Source organism: Colletotrichum chrysophilum, assembly GCF_026319265.1.
Source record: "Colletotrichum chrysophilum strain AFK26 chromosome Unknown scaffold_193, whole genome shotgun sequence".
NCBI lineage: Eukaryota > Fungi > Ascomycota > Sordariomycetes > Glomerellales > Glomerellaceae > Colletotrichum > Colletotrichum chrysophilum.
In genome coordinates, this window is record NW_026517480.1 from 52,073 (window position 1) to 73,181 (window position 21,109).

The window sequence follows — 21,109 nt, forward strand, 5'->3', positions numbered from 1 at the left end:
TAACTGCTTGGTTTGTTTTCGTGATCTGAATAGAGACAAAATAAAATGAGGTTCACCACCAGGTGCAAAACTCAACGCGCATGACTCTGTGAATCATCAAACCAAACACTCTTAGTCCCTTGGCAGCAGTTTCACGGGAAACGTTTACGAAATGTTTTAGTAAACTCATCCGCGGCTTGAGGTCTTATGACTGTGAAGCCCATCTTAAGCGGGGAAACGGGAGGTGTCATCTCGAAGCTGGTCTTGGCATCATCTTGTCAAAAGCTTAAATGACGCCAAACAAGGCAGCTAGCCAGGTTTCAGCTGCTCCGACAGGGAATGTCATGTTAATTCTCGCTTCATCTCCGCGCATCTGGCTGGTCTAGGTCACTTGCAACTTCAAGCGCACTACAATCGCGGAGTTGTTGAGAAGACCTGCACTTCTGTTACCTATTGTGATTTGTGAGAATAGTCTCAACAACTGAGTGAGTGCCCCGCTCTAAGTCTGCATTTTCCTGCCCAGGATCATCTACTCCCTGGCTCTTTGAAAGCCTCACTCTACGAAAGAGCGCATTCCGTCGGCACATTTTTCGCCATCGAGGCCCCTAACTGCATCACTTTCCAAATGGTCTACAATAAATTCGGTTTCGGACGTATGTCGCTCATTTAGTCTCTTCGCCCGATATCCTCACCTCGTGGCACGGCCCACCTCAACTCAGGTTACACCCTGAACCGCGATGATCCAAGTTCGTCGCACAGATTAAAAACCCCCTTTTCCCACGAGTCAAATCAATAAATCACTCAAACTAAGTTTCAACGAAGCAGTTCACGCGATATGGGGACCAGCGGATGAATTATGTGAAATATGTGTTCCATGGAAAGATATGCAAGAATCGAACGATGACTAGCCGAGCCCACGATCTCTGAAGAGACGCAGAAACAGCCATGATCCCGTCTACCACGCGGCGACCACACGCAGCAAAGTCTTCAGCTTCTAGCTGATCTCATCAGACATCAACCACTACCTAAACCCTCGCTGAGGGAACCCTTTAGCACTCGGCGCCGGAGCCGGAGGGAATGCCGGAGCACTCGGAGGAGGTCTTGCCGCCGGTGACGGAGACGCCAGACCACTTCCAGTTGGAGCAGGCGCCCTTGGCGCACAGGATGTAGACGTTGGTGCCCTTGGAGGCGACGGTGCCCTTGACGTCCTTGACGGTGACATCGGTGATAGGGATGCCGTCGGTGGGGGTGCCGGTGGGGCTGCCGTTCTCGTAGTCCTGCTGGATCACGATGCCCTTCTTGTTGATGTTCTTGAGGGTGATGTTCTCGAAGGTGACGCCGCTCACAGAGCCGGTCTTGTGGGCGATGGTCTTGATGCGGATGCCGTTGTCGGCCTTCTCGATGGTCGAGTCGCGGATGACGATGTTCTTGACCGTGTTATCGGTGCGTCCGCCGACGGAGCCGATGGACAGGCCGTGGGAGCCGTAACAGTAGCCGTTCTCGAAGACAATGTTGGTGCCAGAGTTGATGGCGAGGCAGTCGTCCTGGTTGTAGACCTTGGCGCCGGAGATGGTCACGCCGGTGGACTGGCCGACGTCGAAGGCGTCGGTGTTGTGGCCACCCTTGGAGTCGCCGTCCTTGTTGTTGATCTCAACGTTGTTGCTGTGTAATCGTGTCAGTGATCAGGGACCATAAAGCGTAATTGATTACGAAGACTTACACCTTGAGGTTGGTGACTCCACTGATGGAGAAACCGTGGACGGGGGTGTTCTTGATCTTGAGGCCGTTGATGGTGCCGTCGTTCATCTTGACCTTGAAGAACTTGGGCTTCTTCTTGCCGCCGTTTCCGCCCTTGCCGTCCCACCAGCGCTCACCCTCGCAGGAGATGAGACTGCCGGAGGCGCCGGTGACGGTGATCTTCTTGCCGCCGACGGAGATGAGGGGCCCCTCCCACTCCTTGTAGCCGAAGGTGGTGGTGCCCTGGAAGGTGACCTTGGTGCCGTCTTTCAGGCCGGTGAGGTCGAGGGTCTCGCCGGCGGGGACCTTGACGTTGTTGAGCACGATGTCGGTGCAGGAGGTCTTCTTGGACATGGCCGTCTTGGCGTCGGTGAAGGTGCACGAGGCGCGGGTGTCGAGCTCGGCGGGGGCGGCGGCGGCCAGGGCGCTGAAGCCCGCGATCATGGGAAGGAAGCGCATCGTTTCGGTGGTGGATGGGATGTGGTCAACACGAGGATAAACTTCAAGTTATGTACAGAAAGTCCTTGCTTTCTTAAAGAGAGACTGAGGTTGGTTTGAAAGGAGTGTGGTAAAAAAGAGTGAATGAAGGTGAGTGTGAAGAGCACGATGAAGCTATCTAGAAACACCTCGAGAAGGAGGAAGTTTAAGGTTACTTATAAGGAGGGAGATTCACTCCCTGCTGGGCCGTTTGTCTGCCCAGTCATACGTCCTCCGTCAGCAGCAAGAATGCCATGCCTCTTTCGGATGGTCGGCCTATCGCTGTAAACATGCCCCGGCTCACCAGAAGAGACGATGATTTCGAGAGCAAGCCCTCCAATCTGGACCTGCAGCCGGAGGTTCCATGCTGCTGACCCCCCTTGAGGAGACTCGCTCCACTTTCATTAAATGGTTCGAGCTTCAAATTCTGCACTCCCGTGGCGCACGTGGAGCGCGTGGGCTGGCCCTCCTCGTTGGGATGCCGGCGAGCAGAAGTTTTGGCTGCGGCGATGGGATCACAGCCATGTCCTTGGGACGAACCGTCTTCTCTCTCTGCAAGTTGTTGAGGTGGTCTAGACGCACAGATGGACCGTTCCCGCCTTTCTGCAGCGTGGCTACGAAGCTTTTTGCCCAAGACTTTGGCAAGGCTTGGCAAGAAACATTGCTGTGCTCTCGAATCGTGGGAGCTGGGAAGGACTACCACTTCAGGCAGCTCAATCTCAATGGCATCTTGGCTTTTTCTTGGCTTGGGCTTACCCTGCCGATCTACCCGATCACTTCCATGTCCAGCCCCAGAAGGCAAGGCTGTATGCTCCACTGATTTTTGCGGCTCGCCCTGTGTGAAGAAAATAGGAAAAAGAAAGGGGAACGATATTCCACCCTATTCCCCCGACGTCTCCAGCAGGATTCATGCAACTATCGAGGGAAACAGAAAAGGAGTTGGGATGATCTCCATGATTTTCGTCGGCGAGCGTCCGACCACCGGAATGAGTTCCGGGACCAACCCAAAAAAGATCTCGCAATCGTATCCCTTCCACCAGAGGCCTGCTGCTATGTATTCCAGGGCCATGTTAATCAATCTTACTCGGAGCTGTCGGCTCACCTAAAGTGGTGTGATTAACCTTAAAAGCCCTAATTGCAAAAGACAGAGACGCTAGGACTTCCGACGGCCGACTCGCCTTGTGGGGAATAGGAGGCTCTCTAAGCGGGTACGGGCTGACGCGTAAAGTTGCCCTCGGGAGACGTGAGGCTCAAGAAGCCTTGCTCGAGGGCGAGCAAGGGCAAAATCACACTTCATGGTTGGAAATTCGATAGACCGGGCCAGTTTGTTACAAATTTAGACGAGTCCTGAGACGGCGAGCCTTCTATCAAAAGAAGGGGAACCAACGAACGGTGAACCGGATTTACAATGCAACTCCCCTCGTAATGTGGGCACCTCCAAACATGGTTGTCGGGTCCCGACAAGCCCGCCCAACCCTGTCTATTTCTCTTCTGGCAGTTTGCTAGTTGGCTGATTCGTGTGGGTGAGCTAACGTTGGTCCTAGCCTACTCAGGCGCGCTAAACATCTCACGGCGCAATCTTACCGGCAAAATCAAACCGTCTTGGGAGATCATGCAGCGAGGTGCAAACCAATTCCAGCCACGGGAGCCAACATACTTGAAACGAGCCGGTCTTTGAACACTTTATTTCGACTCCGCACTGCGCTAGGAGTAACAAGGCAGAAAAGAGCAATACGAAAACAACGGAGTGCCGGGTGACTTCATTTGCATGTAAAGTCGTACACGTTATTTCTGCCCACCACTGGGCCCCGGGCAGTTACCGAAGTTCATCCTAGAATCATCTATAGATGGCTCCGTAGCTCTTCTTCGGTCCAATTCCACAACGCATCCCGCTTCTCCTTGCTCTCGCTCAATCGGGTACCTTTACCGGTCACGCCCACCGGGTGGTAGAACGTCCCGCTCTTCACGTCCGGGCTGAACGAGGCCCAGAGCTGGTTGAGCGCGCCCCTTTGCGGGCTCACCGCCACGACCTTGACGCCGAGGTACACGACCATGCCGACGAGGAAGTTGGAGTTGTTCATGATGGACTGGGCGAGGTTGGTCTCCACGACGCCTGGGTGGACGCTCGTGACCTTGAGCTCGGGGTTGCGCTCGGCGAGCGCCGCCGCGTAGTGGATGTTGGCCACCTTGGAGATGCCGTAGCGGTAGCGACTTGCGATCTCGGGCATCTTGGTCTTGAGTTTGTTGAATTCGTATGTGCCCTTGGGCGCCCAGCCTTCAGCGCCGGAGGAGAGGAAGACGATCCTCACGTCTGTGTTCTCGTTCGCAGTCTTCTTCATGACGGGAAGGAGGAGCCGGGTGAAGAGGGCGTGGCCCATGTGATTGGTGCCGAACTGGATTTCATATCCCTCCTTAGTGAGGCCGTCGGGCGTGGACATGATACCGGCATTGTTGATTAGCAGGTCAAGGCGTTGGGACTCCTCTTTGAACTGCTTAGCTGCGGCCTTCACACTCTCAAATGATGAGAGATCCAGGGGCAGATACGAGATGGGCGACACGCTGGCTCCTCCCTTCTTCAGCTCCTCGATGGCCTTCTCGCCCCTTTCCTTTGAGCGACCCGCCAGGTAAATGTGCGCGGGGTTATGTTTGGATATTTGCCGAATCGTCTCCAAGCCGAGGCCGGCATTTCCGCCCGTAACTATGATGACCTTCCCGGTCAAATCCGGAATGTCCTTGTCCGGATTGAAGTTGTAACCTCCCATCAAAAACGCCGTCGCCATCTTGTCTGCGATAGTCTGTGAATTGCTGATTCGCTTTTGATGAGGATAAAATGCCCGTGATTAGAGATGTAAAGAGGCAGAAACGCCAAGCACGTGTTTAAAATACATCATGGCAGAAAGTTTGCCGTTTCAAACGATGCGTCCGACCGTCCCGGACTTCGACATCTGTTCTCCCATAAAACCGGTCATAGAGTTGTGCTGCAGTTTCAGGGACTAGGGAATCCCCCCCGCTTTGAGTTTCACTCACGACGTCTTAACGTTCTGGCGATCAACAGTACTGGCCAGCTCATAGGACGGAAATACCGTTTGACTTCCCGGAGGGAGCTTATCTCTTAGATCAGACTGCCATTCTGTTTGCATTTGGGAAGGTGAGGTCCGTCTCGGATGAATTTACCATCCCGTTGGAGATTCGGCGTAGATGCTAGAGTAATCCGAATATGAAGACTGTAAATCTTACTGACGAGCGAAGAAAACATATTTGAGGCATCATAGACACGGACATGGTCTTCGTTGAAAAGCCGCTGACATACGATATTGCGATCGGTAAGGTTCGTGAAGGATTCTTGGCGCCAAGGTCAAAGTGTTCGGCAATCATGATCCACTCTCGTCGGATCGTCCCGATGTGGGCGATGCCAGACTTGCCTATATCTGAACTCACGATATTGATGTGGCTCCTGTTCAATATGTCAGAGTTTGCTTTGCGGGCAGACTTTTGCTTTTCTTGCTTGTTGAATAATCTTTGCCGTCATATTTAAATTAGAATGTGTGGATGAAATCACGACACGATTTTTGACAACTTCGACAACGGGAATGAAATACGCGACAGAGACAATAAAGCTAATAGAAACAATTGGAAGAAATAGGGATGAAGAAATGAAAATGACGACAAGGACGATAAGGGTGGCAAAGAGAGTAAGAGCGTTAGATGTCGTATGAAATAGCAGACCATTCCTACTTTCAGAGTTACTAATGGCTAAAACCAACCATCTCATGAATACTTTCACACAATATACTTCCTCGCGCAGAATAAGATCGGTGAGAAGGTGGAAGTTCCAAAAAAGGGCCCTACGACATTTACAGATTTCTGTTAATGAGTCTTATTTCTCGCACGAAACTTACCTCTGCATGAGGCTATTCAATAATTCTGAAAGAGATACGCCAGTCTCCTTCAACAAGTAGTACTTGATCGTGTAATTCTTGTATACATCGTGCTGTTCTTCTCTACTTCAACTTGTTTTCCCAGCCTTCCCAGTCTCATCGTCTTCATCTGATGATGAAAGCAAAGAATCTTCCTCTAGTACCCAGTCATCTAAGGGTATATCCTCCGCCTGTAGTCTCTGATACTTCCTTCTTCTATATCTTCTAACGCCAATCACAATCCCAACAACGACGGCAGACAAAATCACAACGAAGCCTCCAAACAGAACCCACTTTCTCCAACCTTTCAAGCAGCACGGGTACCAGGCCATGTAAATACCCACCGCCCACTCTGTCCATCCCATCTTCCGTCTGTGATCTGGCTTGAGTCCCTTTCTCACGAGGTGCTTGTGTCTTGGTCCAGTTGGCCCGGACTCGAAGCGCTTGAGTCCGAAGCGCGGCACCGTCTCCTGTCTTGGATCGGAGTCAGGCCATTGCAGATCGCCCCATCGGCCGGTGTAGTAAAAGAGGGACGTCAAGTTTGCATCCGAGGCGAGCTTCGGGAACGACTGTTCGGGAGGCTCTATCCTAGTGACAGTGAAGGAATCGGCATGAAAACGGTAGAAGTAGGCTGAGAGGACGGGATCCCACTTCTCTCCCTCGTCACAGTAGTCTACTAAAGCTGCATTATGAACTTGAAGCCTGGAATGTTTGGTTAGCTCAAAGGTCTGTTTCTCAACGAGAAGTGATGACTTACCCTGACGACGCATAGTTGGCATGCGATCCACGCGCACTGTAAACGACAGGCTGTGATACATCAGATCAGTACACTGAAAGAAATGAAGCTCGCTGGGTTGACGTACCCGTTCGTCTATCTTTGAGATTTTTGAATCATCCCAATCATACGCTGCACCATCTACATGCTGGCTGAAGTAAATACCCGTCGGCTTACCATCTCTAAAGCGTACCATGTTGTGCTCCCTTGAAAATTGTTAGTCTGGCTTGGTAGGCGTATGCGATATGACCCACCAATCTCCAATGTGATCGCCAAAGTGCATCCCTGAAGCTGCCTTCGGACCCTTGACTAAGCGATCGAGGGGCTCCAAAACTTGCGTGATGTTCGGCCCTTCGTTGAATGAGTAGAAATAAAAGTAAAACGCGTCCAGCTCGCGCTCGTTCTTCTCAACAATGACTACAACACATGGCGTGGAGTTGTGGATGCGACCGGTCTCGTCCGGGGCTTCGCCGTAAAGCCATTTCGGATAAGTCGTTGGATCATCGTCGGATACAAGCGCAACATGATCCTTGTTGCCGTATTCATTCAAAATTTCCAAGTTGTCAAGATCGAGCGACGGAAGGCCAGTGATTGGCTTCCTATCGACCGCCGGCGTGGTGTGGCGGACATGGGTGAGAAGGTCGCTCGGCTTGAACGGGTCATCCGAGTGCAGCCATAACAGCGGTGCTGGCAACCCTCGTTAGCTGTCATGTATCTTTCCGCATGATAATCCTACGATAAGCAAGAACTTTACGGGCTCAAATACCATGACGTGCGACATATTCCGGGCACCGAGCATCCGGCCCCGGCTCCGGCCCCGCCCGGGCGGAGTACGCGAGTAAGATGCCGAAGAAGCAGACCAGCAGTCCGGACATCGACGCCCGCACGTGAGTAGACGATGTGCCCGCCATCTTTCGCAGCTCGCAGCACTCGTGATGGAACGGCGCAGCTAAGGGATAAGCTCGAGGGAGGAAGCTCGTCGTGTGCAGCTGCGTTGCAACAAAAGGTCCAATCGCGGCGCTTTGTCAGCGTCAGCAGCCCGGTATCTTCGGCACCCGTTAGGTCCCCGTCGGAACACTCGGATTGGAGCAGCTGGAGCAGCTGGAGCTTGGCCTTCTAATTCTTGCATTTTCCAAGCTGCACGACCGTTCCCCACTGACAATTAACGTTGATTAATTGGTTGGTGCCGCCGGGGGAAGGCTCTTGGTGTTTCTTTGACGCAGGATTGAGATCGATGATAGTGGGCCAACACGAACATGACGAGTTTGGCGGGCTGCATGTAATTTGGTCACGAGAGTGATGACTACCATCCAACCCACCAGTTCGTAGAGGCCGAAAGAATTGGTGTCCGATTGAAGACCATGTCTTGCGATCTGGTGTTGGCTATCCCCAGCCGAGTGCCACGCTCAGTCATACGATGCACGGAGGGGTTGCATGAGACACTATGAAGAGTGCCATCCGATGCGGGAGCCGGCCACCATTTGACGAACCCTAGAACCATCGCAGCTCTTGGATGCTTCAAAATTGAGGTCGGTAGCACGACGAATCTTGAACCAGACAAACGGGTCCATTGATCTGACGGCATGTCTGCCAGCATATGTCCGTTGCAAATCAATTGTGGGCACTGTCAGACCCTAAAAAGAACCGCTCATCTCATCAGGCTGTTCTTCTCTTCGTTGGTCGTTCTTACAACAAAGTCAGCCTAACGATGATCTTTACCGGACGAGTCCAGAATTACAATCCGGTGAAGTTTGGTGCGGAGAAGCCCGCAGGTTGAATCGACCGACCTCGACCGTATGCCCAACTGACAATGGCGGGGGTGAACGTGATCGGACCCCTGCGTGCCGCCTCGACAGCCCAAGGGCACATTCGCGTAATGCGTCAGCCACGCACCCACGGCCCAACGCGGCAGCAATTGTCATCTTGCACAGACTCAGAGGCAGACAGTTGACGAGGCGCACGTACTTTTCGGTACTCCAGACAGCTAAGCTAATCAAGAAGGACTAAGCTTCACCAAGCTACCTAAGCTTTCTCTTGTCAGGGGGGGATCATTCAACGGCCATGCGACCAACCAGGCCAAGCCTTGATACACCCCTTTGATGGCGACACCGACAGGCTGGTGTGCTGTACTGTAACATAAGCTGCATGGAGGGACAGCGGTAACCCCGCAGTTTTGCGTTAGAGACGGGCTCTATTTGGATGCTCGCATCTTGCTGAGATAGGCTGGCTAGTCTGCCTTATTGTTCGCCAGACAGAAGTTTCTTTGGCGCTGGTGTACCTTTGACGACTTCAGGGCCCTCCACATCCCGGTGACATACTTGCCCGACGCCCGCTCATTCGAAAGTACGGACGAGTACACGCGATGGATGGGCAACGTTCCCCGCGGTTCTAGAGAACGCCCATTACTGCATAGAGACCAGTCAGGCATACCGTCTGCGGGTAATATGGTTATTTAATCTGATCGCCCCCGCTACATCCCGCCGGCTTCACACGGGACGACCTTCTTTTGCTCGTCGTTGAGACTGGTGCTCGTCACGTTGGGCTTGGAAGACTTTCACTTTGAACCAGCACTTGCAGCTTCGTCAGCAGCAACTTATCGCCATTGACGTTTGAGGAAAAAAAAACAAGATGTCGGAGAAGAGACTTGACACCGATTCACCGTGAGTTATAACCCCTGTTTTCAGTTGAACACCGCAAACAGCTCACTTATGCACATCACAGCGTCCACAAGGACAATGTCTTCCATCATGATGGGGCTGAGAGAAAGCAGAGCATCGCCGAGCTCACTCAGAACCTCGAGGGGGAGATTTGCAACCCTCTGAAAGGAATTTCCAAGGCTCAACTCATGGAGCAGGTTGCTGTATATCAGAAGACTCAAGGCTTGCCTGACGACATCCTCCCGCTTCTCCAGAAAGGCGCCCTGGTGGCGCAGAATCCGGCCCTCTTCGAGACTCTGGATGAACTTGACGAGAGCGAGAAGATTGCTCTTCGAGAGGAAGTTACCCACAGATGGAAGCACCCGTGGGCTCTGTACTACACCATCATTCTCAACTCGATTGCTGCAGCCATTCAGGGATGGGATCAGGTACGTCTTGAATTTTGACGATATTTGAACGCAGAGCGGCTCACTAAGAGACAGACCGGTTCCAACGGTGCTAACCTCGCCTTCCCCAATGCCCTTGGTATTCCTGACTCTGCTGGCTCAGCCTGCGGTCCTGTTGCCAACGAGGGTGATTGCGCAAAGAACAGCTGGATCATCGGCTTCGTCAACTCCATGCCGTACATCACCATCTGCCTGTTGTAAGTACCACTAAACAAGCTTTACGCGTATCCATTAAGCTTCGACTAAAACTGGATTTACAGTGCCGGCTGGATATCCGACCCCATGAACGAACTTCTCGGCCGACGTGGCGTCATCTTCGTCGCTGCCATCTTTTCTGTACTCGCTCCGTTCGGCATGGCCGTATCACAGACATGGGGCCAACTGGCAGTGTGCAGGTGAGTTTCCGTCGGCGACCTGATCATAACTCAATCGATCATTCGCTGATAACGCTTCTTTGACAGGATGCTTCTCGGAATCGGAATGGGTTTGAAAGAGGTTACAGTTCCGGTATTCTCCGCCGAGAACTCCCCCACTCTCATCCGAGGCGGGCTGGTCATGTCTTGGCAAGTTTGGACGGCCTTTGGTGAGTAGTAGTCCTAACATAGTTGGCGCGGTTAAGCAGGTGTTGTTTTCTTCGTTTCAAAAATAGCTGACAAGTTTGATTGCGAAACCGAACAGGCATCTTCCTGGGCACATGCGCCAACCTTGCTGTTGGTAAAACCGGAGACATCGCATGGCGACTACAGTTTGGCTCTGCTTTCATCCCAGCTGTGCCGCTTGTGATTGGCACGTACTTCTGCCCTGAGAGTCCTCGTTGGTACCTGAAGAAGGGCAAGACCGTCAACGCTTGGCATTCTCTACTGCGATTGCGCAATACCCCTTTACAGGCGGCCCGCGATCTCTACTACATCCATGCGCTACTGGAGGATGAGGTCGCTCTCGTGCGCGAGGCTGGCCTCAAGACTACCAGCAATTTGTTCACTCGATTTGTTGAGTTGTTCACGATTCCGCGTATTCGACGTGCGACATGGGCGGCGGGTATCGTCATGATTGCACAACAGATGTGTGGAAGTAAGTCTTCAGATCGTCTGTACAATGACTCAATCAGTTCATGCTAACCTTATGGCAGTCAACATCATTTCCTTCTACAGCTCGACCATCTTCAAGGAGAGCGGCATCAGTGATTACACGGCTCTATGGGCCAGCTTCGGTTTCGGTTTGATTAACTTCACCTTCGCATGGCCTGCAGTGTGGACGATCGACACTTTTGGTCGGCGAACACTCTTGCTCTTCACATTCCCGAACATGTTCTGGACCCTGCTTGGTGAGTTGTCCTGCTACGGAGCGAACCCTCATCGGTGCTGTCGCATGACGTTGACTTTCTGGGTGTAGCGGCTGGTCTCTGTTATCTCATCGACAAGGACAGCGAGAACAGCACAGCCAGAATCGCCGCAGTTGCAACCTTTGTCTACCTCTTTGCAGCCTTCTATTCCCCCGGAGAAGGCCCGGTCCCGTTCATGTACTCGGCCGAGGTTTTCCCTCTTTCGCATCGTGAGATCGGCATGTCGTGGGCCGTTGCGACCAACAACTTCTGGGCTTCCGTTCTGTCCCTCACCTTCCCTCGCATGTTGATTGCAATGACGGCAACTGGAGCTTTCTCGTTCTATGCTGGACTAAATTTAGTTGCCTTGGGTCTTATATTTGTGAGTTGTCTGCTCTAGTCAATAGCGCGATAGTCACTGACATGGCATAGTTGTTTGTACCCGAAACGAAGCAGAAGTCTCTGGAAGAATTAGACTACGTATTCGGCGTCCCGGACCGAACCCACGCCTCTTATCAACTTTTCACTGTCTTACCTTGGTGGATCAAGCGTTGGATCTTCCAGAAGAAGACCGCGGTCTGCCCGCCTCTTTACCACGACGAGAACGCCGACAACCACCGTGGTGGCGAGTGAGCACCACATCACAGAGGATAACTATCTGAGAGCTTTCAATGGTTCGAATGACTTGGGGAGGGTCGGAGCTTCGTGGGGTTAGATGGAGTTGTTCGAGAATCTGGACAGTTATGGCTGATTGATGTGGATGGGTTTAACGATCATGGATGTAATGCAGAAGACTGGTATTTCTTTCTGTCGTTTCCTACATCAGACCTTGACAGGTTATTCCTGATATACCCTTCGTTTCAAAGAGAACACTTGCCAATGTCAAGATTATCAATGTTTTGCAGCCTAATTACGGTACATTACACCAAGCATGTGTGGATATTTCGTTGGACAAGTGGTGTATGCCGTGTGGGCTCGAATGACTATTGAACGAATGAGGCAGGGGCTAACACCGGTATTTCTCCTCATGTCTGCTAGCTCTGTACCACACCCGGGGAGATAACCGGGGATAACAACACGATTCCTAGATCATCGCTACATCGGACGAATAGCAACAGCTAGGACCCATTCTCAGTAGCTCACGCGAGTCGAATTAAGGTTACCATGTGGGCGGTACATCCGGGAAGCTTCAGTTCTGTCACTGGGTTCTACGTAGTAGAACGAGGCTACCTACTCGAAAGCGTGATGATAGATGCGCGGGATATGTTTTCCTTGGCACAGAGTCAGTGTCCAGGTCACATCCGGTCCTATCACAGATATTTCCGAGGGCTCTTTACTACTTGCCAAATGTCACTAAAAAGAGCAATCATTTCCAAAGCTTGGCTACGGACTGATTCAACGACTTTAGGAGGATCAGTGCTTCTCCTGATACATCATCATCGAGCTCTAGCTCCGTCAGCATCGTCCACATCCTCTTGGCTTCTCAACTGCCGCACACCGGTGTACCTCCAATTAGAGATGTACGTCTCGAATGCTTGCTCTCCATGCTTCCCGTTCGACGTAGCGTAGACACCCAAGACGACCCCTGAAACTTTGTCAGCGTGATCACGACGTGCGGTGGACTTTGACATACCAGAGTAGTACGGTACCAACTCGGTACCCTTACAATATCCAAATACTCTCATCTCAGAGTTCTCTCCCGGTCCAGCAAGTCCGGCCGAGAAGGCAAAATGCGTGCTGTTGACCGCCTCGATCTGAAGAGAGAGCTTTTGCTCAGCCCACCCATCAGGCAGAGGGAACACTTGGTTTGGAGGGTTCTCCATTGCTCGGTAGGGTGTCTCTGAGATACCCCTGAAACGAAGGTGTGGTCGCAGATCTTGACTCCCATTGGATTTGAGCATCACGATACCCAAGTCAAAGTGTTGCGCCTGGTCTTGAATTGCTGAGATGCCAACCTCCATCTCCTCCTTCGTCAGAGACTTTGACCAGTCCACATCCACACGGAAGCGGAACAGAGAGTGTGCCATGCGGCGCCCGACAAAAGTCTGACCCCGTCCCAGCGCGAAATCTGCGTCAAAAGCTGTGAGATTGAGAACTGATGACTTGAGGGCGAGTGTGTTCCAGTGACCTGGGGGTGAGACGGCGTAGTTTCTTGATTTGGGCAAGCGCCAGTGTATGAAGTGAATCGGAAGTTTGCTGCCAGGAGGAAAGTTGACGGCATCATCTGCGTCACTGAGCTGTCCTTCGCCTTGCTCGGGAATAGCTTCGGACGGTAGCGGCCAGCCGGACATATCGCCCGTGACAGGTGTGAAGACAGGGAACTCCCCTTCATTCCATGTGACTGGTGTGAGAACGGTCTCTCGACCCATCGGCAGGTTTCCGAAGTAAGCTCCTGGATCCTGACCATATGAGCCGCCGGCACGAACCGCAAGAGCGACGGACCACCATTGCCCCTTGGAATCTTGGAAAAGATCTGCATGTCCGACAGCTTGGAAGTATGAGCTTGTGTTGTTCGCTGAAGTCAGGAGAGGGTTTCCAGGTGCAGGTTCATAGGGGCCGGTCAAGTTTCTCGAACGTGCCATCGTCACCATGTGATTCTCTCGCGTACCACCTTCAGCGAGGAGAAGGTAGTAGTAGCCGTCTTGCTTCCAGATGTGCGGTGCTTCAGGCGATCGTCCTCCCGTACCGTTCCAAGGCATGATGATGTCTCCAATTTCACCAGTCACGAGGTCCAACGGAGCGTGCATAATGCCTGGATAGTAGGCGGCAGTATGAGCGCCTGAGACGTATGTTTTGCCGTCGTCATCCCAAAAGGGCGAGGGATCGAAGCCCGGGAAGCTGAAGTGAACAGGATCAGACCAAGAATCTGAGCTGTAGGGGTCTGTTGCCGTGAGAACGAAGTTGTCCCATCGACTGTCGTTCGTCCTTGGCAATTGTTGGTTTACTAGAGTACAGAGTAGGTAAAATGTACCCTGATGGAAGCGTAGTGTTGGCGCGTAGATTCCACTTGTGGCTTTTGGCAAGAAGGCCATGCCAGGAAGTTGGTCTGCTCTGCCGAAGGCGTTGGAGACATGCTTCCAGTGGATCAAGTCTCGACTTGCGTGAATTGGAAGACCCGGAAACGCGAGGAAGCTCGATGTTGCACAGAAGAATGTGTTGTTCAACTCGGGCACGAAGATGCAACTTGGATCCGGATTGAAGCCGCTGATGATCGGATTCTGGAAGGTGGAATTCTGCGCATGGCTAAGCCCGAAGAGGGCCAGCGCCGAGGCCAGCAGACTGGTCTTCATGTTGTTGAGACCTAGAATCGTTAAGCTCACACGACGTATCTCGTCTGGCGTGAAAGCCTCCAAACTTTTCGTACTCTCTTGACGAGAATCCACTCCGCCTTTTACATGTCTTCAAAATCCCGGGCTCGTGGTTGACCCCGCGCAGGATCCATGGAAAACATGCATGATCAGGTCCACAATCGGAGGGAGGATCGCTGAGAATCGCTGAGGTTCGGAAGGCCGGAGACGAGATCACGGATCGGTGAGGTCACGGTACGGCGCTTTTCCGAAGCCCCGGTTCAGTGGTGAGTCCTCGTCGGGGTGGACTGAGTTTAGCCTGAATCGCCATCTACCGATCTTGTCCAGCTTTGGGGAGTCCTCAGAATGCGGGGAAGATGCAAGGCTCGACGCGGCGACACCTGGATGCATGACACATTTCCGTTGACTTATCGGCGTGAATAAAACGCAGAAATTCTCATGCAAGCCATCATCGCTGCATATCCGTCGATGACAGTGCCTGCAGGTAACATTTATGTCTCCTCAGTAATAGTACACAATTCTAGAACGATACTCCACCACTTCCATACCACAAGCCCTCCATGGCCCTTTACCTTCCATGCATTCAGATAATTTGATCAAAAAGCCAAATGAAACATCTAGTTCCCTTTGTTTCGAACATCATCTCTGCATTGCTTCAGCGTCTTTCGTTGATTGCCGTTCTCGTCGAAATTGTCGCTGCTTAACCAAGACTCAAGTCCGCCCTTTACAACGGGCCACTCATCATCTGTGATGCTAAACCAGGCAGTATCTCTCCGTCTGTTCTTGATAGCCATATGCTTCCTACACAATGATGAGTGGCAAACAGAATTAGATCGACGCCAGTGCTTACCTAAAGACGCCTTCAAATACGAAACCAAGGCGATCTGCGGCCGACAAACTGGGCTTGTTGAGATTGTTGGCTTTCCATTCGAGTCGGGTGTAGTTCATCTTGTCGAATGCCCTCTCCATGAGAAGATAAAAGGTCTCTGTGGCTTGCCGTGTTCGCTTGAGCTTGTCGCTGAAGCAAATCGATCCGATCTCAATGCGGTTGTGGCTCGGTACGATTGACATGTACGTCATGAAGCCAATTGGTTCAGCTGAAGGATCCGACAGTGGACCCGATAGCACGGTGAAGTACAGCGGGTCTTCGGACTTGCTCCATGCCTTGACGTCGGCTTCGAATGGTTCATACTCGAGGTACGGCTCTTGAAATAGGTAGGTCCATAAATGTGCGTTCTCTTTGCCGCCGACGTGCTTGAAGAGTGCTTTCGCGTGGGACGGGTCTAGGGGAATAAGCGCCGTGTAGCGACCATCGAGCGGAGTACGTGCCGGCGGCTCGGTCGGCGGGCCGGATGGAATTTCGGGTCCAAGAGGATGATGCTCCATGACTTCCGTATTATTTACGATGCGAAATGTCTGTTTCTGTATCTGCGTGCAAATTCTCATGAAGCAGCCGAAGAGGTCGCACTAAAATATCTATATGAGAACCGGTGACTCACTCAGAAGTTGTTAGCGGAAGGAAGGATTCAACATGTCGCAATCTACGAGTCCATACGATGTTGGAACACGCCGATTACGCCGAGGCGCTGCGTCCCCACTGAACTAGAACGTCCTCTTTCCCTGTAGCTCGGAAGCAGTTCCGCGGACCAGCACGATAGCAAGCGAGCGGCCATAGTTGAGGCCATAGACTCAAAAGACAGCCGCGCGCGACCGTGTCTTCGTTGTTTCCACGGCGGCTGTAATTCAGGTAGCCGCCCATGAGGGTTCCTCCCAACACGGCTTACCTCCAACATCTAACGGTGCCAAGTTGTGCGGAGTCCCACATCTGCCAATTGGTCATTTCTGCATGGCGCTAATTGTGACAAGCCATGTACATTGGAGGGCCGTTCTTGGTCGGACGTCAATTTCTTGTTTCGGCTGAACATCGAGTCCCTTTCGGGTCGCTCGTCCTGTGTTGGAACTCATGTTACATTTACTAAAAGTAACATGGACCAACAACCTAGTCCTCGAACCAGATCCCGAGTAAACCCTTACCTGGGTTCCTGCGTGGTCGACTTACTCTGCCTTACATGGGTACCAACCCCGAAACAGGAGAGAACCAACAGAGTTTCGTGATGTTCCGCCCAGCGCTTAGCAGTATGAGATCTTCGCATGACAAGACATGCTGGAAGGGGATAGATGCAGATTTTAAAACACAATGACTTCGCCTCTATTTGCCTTCGCCATCAATGACATTGTCTCTACCCTCACCTCAATCGTTTTCCAGTCAAATTTCTGTCGCCTTTCCTAAAGTGTCCCTCGTCTCTTCGTTCAAAGTCCAACAATGCGCTCCTCGTCAAAATACCAATACTTTCCTTTGCAGCCAGGCCGCTGCATCCGGGCCATCCAACTATTACCTTCGCCGTCGCCCGAGGCACCGCTTCAATGCTACATCCGAGAAATAGATATCGACTCAGACGATGGCCTCGCATTTGAGGCGATATCCTACACCTGGGGCCCTCCTGTCTTCGATCACGTTTTGTATGTGAACAGACAGGAAAGCTTCTTCATGATTACGGAGAGTCTTTCTGATGCACTTCGATGCTTCCGTCTCAAAGACCGACCTCGCATAATCTGGGCCGACGCTGTTTGCATCAACCAGCAAGACAACCGCGAGAAGAGCTCACAGATCCCTCTGATGGCTGATATCTATCGACGAGCTGAGAGCGTTCTAGTCTGGCTCGGGAAAGATGCAAGCGCCGAATCGGCCATGCGTTCCCTGAATTGGATGGGCAGGTCAACAAGCTCAGAGCTTGAGCGAACGGAGAGGAACAAGATCGTCAGTTCCTTGGGTACCTTGCTCCGCCAACCTTGGTTCAGTCGACGATGGATCATCCAAGAGGTTGTCCGCAACCAAGACGTCACGATGTACTGTAGGTCGGCTTCTCTGTCCTGGGTGAGGCTGATTGCTACTTTGACGAGACTTGGGGAGGACTTCGGAACGAGCACCCAGCTAGCTGTACAAGCATTGGGTCAGATGCGGAACCTATGGAAGCGTATCGTTCTTCTCGAAGACTCAGGTGCTGGCCACACTCTGCTGGAAAACTTCCACTCTTTCAGTCATTTTGGTTGCGCAAACCCCCGAGACCACATTTTCGCGCTCGCAGCTCTGTCGTCGGACGTGACTATGAGCCAAGAGCCCAAATACCCGAAGAAAAATGCGTACGTCGAGCCTGTTGGAACTGTGTGTTGGGCAAACCCGAAGCCTCAGGAAAGAATGTTCCGGATCATTCCCGACTACGACATGACAACAGAGGAGGTCTACATGGCCTTCGCCGCCGAAGTGGCGCGAAATGGATTGTTCTCTTGGTTGCTATCTCGGGCGTGGGGGCAACTGCCCACTGAAGTGCTTCCCGCTTGGGCGCCAGATTGGCGCGTGACGAACCCCAATATGCCTTACTTTGCGAGGCAACTTCTCAACAGCTATACTGGGCGGGAGGAATGGGGTTCGAATGGTCTCCCGATGATGGCCGACTGGCCCAAGACCAGACTTCATGGGAATGCTCTGAGGTTGCGAAGCTTCAGTGTTCTATTGCGCTCAAAGATGTTAGCCCCGCCTCAAACTTGGGAACGTCCTGAGGATACGGTCTATGTTCGGCCTCTCTGGAAAAGCAAGCCTCTCAACTTCAAGACTGGTATGAACTGTCTTGAGTGGGTAGAGTCGTTTTCTCGAAGTACCTACGACTTTCTGAAGTCTGTGAACCAGGTGTGTAACTCCTCCCCCATGACTTTGTCACATCCTACTTTTCCTTTCGAAAATTTCCTAACCCGAACAACTCAGTCCCCGTTTGATTCTCTTGATGTGAACGACGCTTTCTTCTGCATTTGGAGCTATTTGCTGGGCTATGGTCCCAACACTACTCATTGGTGTGACGACAAGGCATCGGTCCTGGAGAAGATCAGAGCTCATGGTGTACAGACCGATGCATCGGCTTTCAGCAAGCTGAATGGGGGTCATTTCGCTATTTGTGCTCAGGGACAGGGAGAAAAGCGAGCAACCTTTCTTGCTTACACTCCAGTTGACTTGGACATCAGTACCGATGTGTTGATCCGGCCTGAAACCTCACTTTCTCTCGGCATGCGGGCTTTGCAAACCCGAGTTCGGCCAGTCCGCGTATCGTTGATCATGCGAGAACGCGTTGATCTGAAACCTTCTCAACCATGGACAAGTTCTCCTCTGGGTGTCGCGAGTAATTGTTTCAAGCTTCGTGGTCAGGCATTGGTCGTTGGGATCCAGAAGGACTCCAGTGCTTACGGTGATCGCAAGGAAGGGACAGTTTACAAACAGAACTATGATTTTGATATGTGCTGAGCTACCAGACATGTGGGCAATTGGATCTAAGTTAGGAGTTTCATGATGTATAACAACGACAAAAGACGAATTCTATGGATTTACACTATAGTGAACATACTTCTTTCATTGCCATGAATCGCATTTGCTACTGTGCCATTAATCCGCACGGAGACTTCAGGATGTAAGGTGCGGCTGATCGATGCAGGCGTAGTTACCGCCAAAGGTAACTCCGGCAAAGAGGACGACGGCAGAGACGAAGACGGCAGAAGTAAGCGCGAGACTGAAGACAGAGGCAAAAGTAGAGTCAGAATGAGGGTAGGGCAGCCGTAGCATCTTGATCCCATCAAACAATATTCCATGGGTCAGTAGCGACACAAGCACTTCTCCGACTGTGTCTTGTATATCTCAACGTATCTGCCTCGCGAGACCGCCATCACGTGGTGACCCATTCTCTTGGCGTTCTGCAAAAGGACTATGCATACCGGGTACAGGGAGAGTTGCGTGTCTCTATTGGGCGCCTTATGCGCGGCCTATCACAATTAAAACACGCGTATTGGCCAAGCCCAAATGCAGCGCTGTACAAGGTGAACCGCCATTTCCATCGACCCTTCCCGCTTCCAATTTTGTTCTCCCTCTTGCCTCAATCATCGCGGACAGCATCGAGATGTTCCCTCGCGCATGACCAGATCGTTCTGGCACAAGAGCATATTTCCTGATGTAGCACTACTTACCGTCAACATGACTGATTTATCGAAATACACCATCGGGTGGATTTGCGCCATCGACACCGAATACACCGCTGCGCAGGCTTTTCTCGATGAGACTCACGAACCACCCGAAGCAATCCCGGTCCACGACCACAATGCATACACTCTCGGCCGAGCAGGCAAACACAACGTGGTCATTGCCGTTTTGCCTGATGGCGAATATGGGCTGTCCACGGCGGGAGTTGTTGCCCAAAGGATGCTTGATTCATTTCCGAACGTTCGCCTCGGCCTAATGGTCGGCATCGGTGGAGGTGCCCCGAGTCAAAGACCGGGTCACGATATACGGCTAGGAGATGTTGTGGTCAGCTCCCCTCGAGATGGGCACTCCGGCGTGCTTCAATACGACTTTGGAAAAACTATCCAAAATCAGGAGTTCAAACTCACTCGGACTTTGAATCTTCCCCCAAATATCCTCAGGACAGCTGTGTCTAAATTGAGAAGTACGTTTGAAATGACAGGAAGCGACATTCCCGAAGCGATTGAAACCGCACTATCCAAGAAGCCGAGGCTACGTAGGAAGTACGGTCGACCTCCACAGGAGACAGATATACTTTTCCTAAGCCATGTGGTCTATGATCCTCGCAGACCTATCGAAGCTCCAGAGCCAGATCTTTTGGTTCCCAGGCAAGAGCGTGACGAAGATGACGACAATCCTGCCATCTTCTATGGACTCATTGCCTCTGCCAATCAGCTGATGAAGGATGCTGAAGTTCGAGACAAGTTTGCGGCACAGAAAGATGTTCTCTGCTTCGAGATGGAGGCCGCGGGACTCATGAACCACTTTCCGTGTCTGGTCGTTAGGGGTAAGTCAAAGCACCCACTTTCCGATCACCCCCACTTTCCGATCACCCCCACTTTGCGATCACGCAAAAAATCACTATCATAACAACCACCACTTTATTTAATTAACTATCAACATTATCTAGATGCCACTATAATGCAACTTTCGGCCTCACTAGGTAATTCCGATGCACTGGACTCATCTGACATACTCTCAGCATCGCCAGCCTCAATCTGGGCTTGCCGCACCTCTTTAATCGTCGCAAACTTCGTGTTTGGATCCAATATAACAGCCTTCCTCTTCCTCGTAGTACTATTGTCGACTCTGGCCTGGAGGAGCTCTATCTGGCGCTGGGCGGTAGCTAACTCAAAGGCCTTCTCCTCATAGCCTTTTTTCACCTTCCTAAAGAGCTGGCGTTGTGTGGCGATAGTTTGATCCAGCTGGCTGAATAACCGTAGTTGATCATCAAGATCCTTCTTCTTCTTAGGCGTCGACCACTTAACTGCAGATGAGGCAGATGCCCAATCCTCTATAGGCTGGGCATTATAAGCCTCTTTGGTGCCCTTGTTGCTTGGTGTTGATGGTGCTGATGGTGTTGTTGATGATAATGG

General features: G+C 51.9%; 6 protein-coding genes across 6 annotated transcripts; 1 reads left to right on the top strand and 5 right to left on the bottom strand.

Moving 5' to 3' along the window:
• Positions 1-1,028: 1,028 nt before the first annotated feature.
• On the bottom strand, positions 1,029-2,175 carry PG1_2 (Polygalacturonase 1; the record flags this gene model as incomplete). Its single annotated transcript, XM_053185495.1, has 2 exons — positions 1,029-1,641; positions 1,700-2,175. 2 exons carry the CDS (start codon positions 2,173-2,175, stop codon positions 1,029-1,031), a joined length of 1,089 nt encoding a protein of 362 aa, XP_053030571.1.
• Positions 2,176-4,034: 1,859 nt separating this feature from the next.
• COL26b_012862 (uncharacterized protein) lies at positions 4,035-4,973 on the bottom strand (the record flags this gene model as incomplete). The annotated part of the gene is made up of 1 exon (XM_053185496.1): positions 4,035-4,973. The coding sequence occupies one exon, from the start codon at positions 4,971-4,973 to the stop codon at positions 4,035-4,037; it is 939 nt and encodes a 312-aa protein (XP_053030572.1).
• A 1,813-nt stretch (positions 4,974-6,786) lies between these two features.
• On the bottom strand, positions 6,787-7,666 carry COL26b_012863 (uncharacterized protein; the record flags this gene model as incomplete). The annotated part of the gene is made up of 4 exons (XM_053185497.1): positions 6,787-6,812; positions 6,868-6,917; positions 7,140-7,534; positions 7,622-7,666. The coding sequence occupies 4 exons, from the start codon at positions 7,664-7,666 to the stop codon at positions 6,787-6,789; spliced, it is 516 nt and encodes a 171-aa protein (XP_053030573.1).
• A 1,847-nt stretch (positions 7,667-9,513) lies between these two features.
• COL26b_012864 (uncharacterized protein) lies at positions 9,514-11,942 on the top strand (the record flags this gene model as incomplete). The annotated part of the gene is made up of 9 exons (XM_053185498.1): positions 9,514-9,545; positions 9,607-9,970; positions 10,025-10,185; positions 10,249-10,383; positions 10,450-10,571; positions 10,667-11,059; positions 11,118-11,312; positions 11,381-11,691; positions 11,742-11,942. 9 exons carry the CDS (start codon positions 9,514-9,516, stop codon positions 11,940-11,942), a joined length of 1,914 nt encoding a protein of 637 aa, XP_053030574.1.
• Positions 11,943-12,745: 803 nt separating this feature from the next.
• Positions 12,746-14,599, bottom strand: COL26b_012865 (uncharacterized protein; the record flags this gene model as incomplete). Its single annotated transcript, XM_053185499.1, has 2 exons — positions 12,746-12,894; positions 12,943-14,599. The coding sequence occupies 2 exons, from the start codon at positions 14,597-14,599 to the stop codon at positions 12,746-12,748; spliced, it is 1,806 nt and encodes a 601-aa protein (XP_053030575.1).
• Positions 14,600-15,234: 635 nt separating this feature from the next.
• COL26b_012866 (uncharacterized protein) lies at positions 15,235-16,003 on the bottom strand (the record flags this gene model as incomplete). Its single annotated transcript, XM_053185500.1, has 2 exons — positions 15,235-15,418; positions 15,468-16,003. The coding sequence occupies 2 exons, from the start codon at positions 16,001-16,003 to the stop codon at positions 15,235-15,237; spliced, it is 720 nt and encodes a 239-aa protein (XP_053030576.1).
• Between the last annotated feature and the right edge of the window lie 5,106 nt (positions 16,004-21,109).